At 55.8% G+C, this 5432-nt stretch overlaps 1 protein-coding gene across 1 annotated transcript in view; it reads left to right on the top strand.

The window, feature by feature from the left end:
• Positions 1-4215, top strand: part of LOC119106164 (CD109 antigen) — a gene marked incomplete at its 5' end in the record, with an annotated part of 31767 nt that extends 27552 nt beyond the window's left edge. Inside the window, 5 exon segments of the mRNA XM_037229773.1 lie at positions 405-1104; positions 1474-1635; positions 2204-2403; positions 2794-2976; positions 3233-4215. Coding sequence (XP_037085668.1) covers positions 405-1104; positions 1474-1635; positions 2204-2403; positions 2794-2920 — 1189 coding nt within the window.
• Positions 4216-5432: the final 1217 nt, after the last annotated feature.

Genomic DNA, 5432 nt, shown 5'->3' with positions numbered 1-5432 from the left:
CCCTCCGCCACTCTCCCTCTCCCGCTCCCTCTCTCTTTCTCTCTCTCGTTCTCGTTCTCGTTCTCGTTCTCGTTCTCGTTCTCGTTCTCGTTCTCGCTCTCACTCTCGCTCTCTGCTTTCTTCCTTTTTACTTACAAGGTTCTTCCGCCGGCAGCTTGCAAACAAGACAAGTGTCCATAAGGGATACGCCATCTAACCAAGACGTCCACAAATTTGATTTTAGTGGGTAGGGGAAAACCACGCATGAATCCCTTTACAGCTGTGCAGTGCGTGGATGACGGCAGCCTATGTACACACGCACTCAGCATCACAGCGTGAGCAGAGATGACGGTCTGGTTGCACCTCCGCGCCATGCCGCGTGGCCTTTACGGAGGCGTCTGACGCGGTTTCGCCGTGTTCGGCAGGGCGACGGCGTGGGCGGTGCGGCAGCTGCACTACTCCCAGTTCCAGGACTGGGAAAACTTCCTGTACGTCGAGCCGCGCATCCTGTCCGAGGCCGCCAAGTGGCTGACCCTGTACCAGAACGAGGACGGCTCCTTCTACGAGACCGAGGCGTACGAGTTCCCGCTCGACCAGAAGATGGACCCGCGCTCCAAGATCCCCGGCGAGACGAACCGCAAACGCTACGTGCCGCTCACCGCCCACGTGCTCATCACGCTGCACGAGGTGCAGGAGAAGCTGCAGGGTGAGGCGAAGGCAGCAGTCGCCACCGCCAAGATCCGCGCCATGCAGTACCTGGAGCGCAGCCTGAACGTGCTGACCGACGCGTACGAGATCACCATCACGGCCTACGCGCTGACCGTCAGCAACAGCGTCGACCGCGAGGTGGCGTTCATGAAGCTGCGCGAGGCGCGCCGCGAGATCGAGGGCATGTACTACTGGGCGCGCGACCCGCTCGAGACGAACCCGGTCAGCAAGGACGTCAACCAGCGGCCCTACGTGGAGCCCAAGAACGAACAGCCGTGGGACGCGCAGTCGGTGGAGGCGACGTCGTACGGCCTGCTGGTGTACCTGCTGCGAGACGGCGTCGGCATCGACCAGGAGAAGATGGTGAAATGGCTCAACTCCATGCGCATGTTCGACGCCGCCTGGATCTCCACCGTGGTGAGTAGCGGCCGGCGAGACTCGCGCTGCCTCCGCACGAGTGAGAGCCTGGGCCAGGCGCGAGGCAAGACGGGTCAAGATCAAGGCAGCCACGGTACCTGGCCACATGAATGCGTGCTTAGTTTTAGCTTATTTGGAATGGTACGTATTGTGGGGTAAAGGGAAGTGATGCGAAAGGTTGGAGGAGCCCCGCGTCTCCAGCGTAACCTAAATATACCGGAGAAACGGCCTAGAAAGCTACACTGATAAGGCAACTAGTCCACACTGGGTTCCGAGTCCCTGCAGACTGCAGCGGGCCGCAGCCCCACGCGGCCTCCAGGCGTCGGCAGGGCGCCCCGTGACGTCACTGAGCGCCTCCTCCCCGCGCAGGACAGCATCATGGCCATGCAGGCGCTCACGGAGTACTCCTTCCGCGCGCGGCTGCGTGACATCACCGACATGCAAGTCTACATCGAGACCTCCGGCCTGAGGAATTTCCAGGAGGTGGTCCGCATCACCAACAACGCCACCTCCGTCATACCGGCTGTCGAAGTAAGATCTGGAGGCCGGGGACGATCGGGTCCAGAGGCAGAGGAATGTCCACCACTTCGCTTAAGTTTACATCGACTTTACCCACGCGATCGTCATGGCTTGATGGCCTAAATTGCACTCTGGTTGGTGCGGATATCGATGAGGGGTTTTGTTTCTCTTGTTTCCAATTGCATTGCTGCTTTGCACTGTCTTATTCTATTACGTTAGCTTATGTGGCGTTAGCCTCACCTGCTCATATGACATTTTGAGACCGCTGTGGCTTGACGTTTTAGAGCTCAGAGTACCGCTGTGTCTCTTGGTGTTGCGATGCTATCCTCAATCTCAATGTCCAAGCCTACGTGGTCAGGGTTATGTTGGCACAACGACGGTAAATCCTACATCGTAACGGAAAATTCTGCATCGTGCGTTTACAGCAAAGGTCGAACCAGGGGCTGTAAATATGCACTCGTCCGTGCTATGCCGTGCTATGTCATGAAACGCGCACCACCTGGAATCGCAATGGTCACGGATGCAGCGGGGGTTCTCGAATCTGCTACGCATGCGCTTACGCTGGCCACTCCTCGCGCAGCTTCCGCAAGTTTGGGGCCACATCAACGTGGTGGGCCAGGGCGCCGGCCAAGCCGTGGTCCAGCTGGACCTCTCGTTCGGCATCGACCGTGAGGACCTCAAGGACACGCCGCCCGTCAAGGCGTTCGACCTGACGGTGCGCGAGAACGCCCTGCAGGAGGCGCGGAACAAGTCTATCATCCACGTGGAGGCATGCTTCCGGTGGGTGCCGTTGCTGTTGACGTGTGGGAGGACGCCTCCCAGGCGATGGGATCGGTTGTCAGGATCAGGCGGAAGAAAAGGTGACCTTTCGTCTGGGTAAATGAGTTCTGAGGAGTGGGACTACAGGCCAAATTGTTTGTTGCTAACAACCCGAAATTTGTTTAGCTTCAGTGGCCAGTTTAGTCAGCCCTGCCAAGCACTTTTGCAAAGACTCATGGAATGAATGCAGCTTTCGCCAGCGAACGCTTGTTGACATATGCTCTACTTTCATCACTGATGAACTTGCCTCATAATCAGTACACATAACACCAGTGGCCCTCGTGCTTCGGCTCTTCGAGACGAAGGCCAGCCAGGCTCGACCGGCATCACTCGGCTTAACCTGGCCCGCAGATGGGTGAACACGGACGAGTCGCCCGTCAGCGGCGCCACCATCTTGGAGGTGGAGTTCCCAGCGGGTACCGACTGGATCAGCAGGTGGCCAATGCCAACGTGCGCGCGTTCAAGCGCAGACCAATGAACACTCTGATGAACGGGAAAACGGCGCCAGATAAGATCTTCTGGTTCTTCGATAAGGTGCGGTCCAACCTCAGATTCGGCAGTGAAGCAGGCTTCCAAACGAAGGCTTCGAGCGGCTGTTAAGTGCGCAGCTTCTCGGTTTGTCACGAAGCCTCTTTTTGTAAAACTCACCGTCGTTAAAGGCGTGGAAGATGTGACAGGTGGCTACTTAAGAATCACCGCATATATTTCGTATCCTGCCTTCCATACCGGAGGTGCTGTAGTGCCCCTCGTGCTGCCGAATCAACAGCTGAACCGGCACCTCTGACGGCAGGTTTACAGCAACTTCACTCAGTGCTACAACTGGACGATTTTCCGCCGCTTCCTGGTGGCCAACTACACGGCCGTCAGGACCGCCTTCATGTACGAGTACTTCGCGCCCGAGCGATTCGAGATGCAGATCCTCAACTCGACCGAGCTGAATGTGATCGACATCTGCCAAGTGTGCGGCTCGTACCAGTGTCCCTACTGCCCGTGGTACAGTGGCGCCGCCTCGCTGGGACCCAGCCTGTTGCTAGTTGCGGCCGTGGCCTGCCAGATGGCAGTACTGGCGCTGGGCGGGACGTCGCCATCAGCGCGGTAGGGCTGGCCGCTGCGTCGTGTGAGCGAGATCGTATGGTAAGAAGGCGGGCTTCCCCCTGCTCGGCGCAGCCCCAGTCACTGGTTGCATGCAGGACAATGTGGTGTTAGCCGTGGTTTGCCTGTCAGGAGTCATCACGCCTGAGCGTATAAAAGCGCCACGTGTTCTGTGTTGGACAATGGTAGACTGAGCGGCTGCGGTTGATGCTGTGAAAACGCATTCCATGTGTTATGGTTTACTCGTGTTTCGACAACATACGGATCTGAAACAGTGCTGGAGCGGGAGTGACTCCGTTCTGCACGATGTCCACCGCTGGCCACAGATCGGGGGCGTGTCCCGAGCGCGGTGGGCCGGTGGCATTCAACTCCCTCGGCAGGTGCTCGACTCACACGTGATGGTGCCGAATCGGAGTGTCCCCAAATCCAGCCGATTCAGCACTGAATGATTTGAATGCGAACATGTCTTTTGCGTCGGCCATTTTGAATGCCTTTTTATGTAATTTTTGTCAGTGTTTTAACAATATGAATTTGTAATTGTTTTGTATGTCACAACGGTGCAGAGTGACAGGCGTAGGATGTTAATGGTTGATCTGCAACTCTTCAATCGAAGCGGGCTGAGGCAGAGGCTGGTCCTAAGATGGTGAGCTTCAAGTCTCAGTGTACACAACACCAGAATGAAAGCGATGACATAACAGCATAGCCGAACTGGTTCCGGCCTGGATAACTATTGTTATTCTATGGCTCTCATATTGTGAATCAGGTCGGACACGACCAAGACGTCAGTGGATAATCTCCAACTGGACAAACAAACCCCAACCCATGAACGAGCCCTACATCTGGTCTTGGCTCATCCTATCGTTGTTCACGCGCAGTGTTTCGTGTCACCGTCAACAACACGCATATCACGCATCGAGCTGCTCGAACACCGCTCTGGCGAAAAACACGGTGGGTAAATAAATCACAGCTGATAGTTGAGTGACACTACGTGAATGGTATGCAATGCAAGTGCTGGTGGCCGTTTGTTTGCAAATATTGTTGGTATGTTCATCACATCAAATGAGCGAAACTTGCACTGAAATAATAAAAAACCTCTGGTGCTAACTGCTGTGTTTCCAAGCCCACTAATGGTCCATGCACATTCGACAGCCCAGTAAGTGTACACATTTGTATTACCAGCGGAGCGAGCTGGAATGCCAGAGCGTACCAGGTCGATGCCATACGATGCGATCTGACGATTGCAGCGATAGTGTGGAATCGTCTCCGAGGCCGGAGAGATCCGAGAGCCAATGATGAGCCAAGCCATGCCAATGCCAAGCCGCCATGCCAGGCCACGCCATGCCATGCCAAGCCGCGTCTGACGGAAGCTTCAGCAGTAGTCCCCCCCCCCACGCTTAAGCTCCAGCCTCCGCAACGTTGCGACGAGAGTGGGTAAATCCGCGGCAAAACCCGTTCAATGGCATACTCTCGAGGTGGGTCTCACACATTTAAACTGTTCAGCTCCCGGCAACCCATTTTGCGAAACACTCCTGTCACGTTATTTGCATCGGGTGGCATCACGAATGGTGTGAAGTCTTACGGCGCGTAGGTACTAGGCGCATTCCAACACAAACGCAAATGTCTCACGCATGAGGTTTGCCCGTTGCCTCCCCCTGAGGTTTGCCCGTTGCCTCCCCCCCCCCCCCTGAGGTTTGCCCGATGTCTCCCCCTGGGGCTTGCCCGTTGCCTCCCCCCATTAACTTTGTGAAGAAAATGGGCTAAATCCGCGGGAAAACCTAATTGTTTTTGCAATGTTGGGGTAATTGAGATTATGTCTCACTGTTCAGCCCATCCCCACTAATTTACCTTTTGTAACTACATCCAAATATTCTGTGCAGGTTTGTTTTTGATGAGCCAGT

Source organism: Pollicipes pollicipes, unplaced genomic scaffold (assembly GCF_011947565.3).
Source record: "Pollicipes pollicipes isolate AB1234 unplaced genomic scaffold, Ppol_2.1 Scaffold_6138;HRSCAF=7277_pilon_pilon_pilon, whole genome shotgun sequence".
NCBI classification, from domain to species: Eukaryota; Metazoa; Arthropoda; class Thecostraca; order Pollicipedomorpha; family Pollicipedidae; genus Pollicipes; species Pollicipes pollicipes.
Note: the sequence above shows the minus strand (reverse complement) of the source record. Positions and strands in the feature narration are given on the sequence as shown.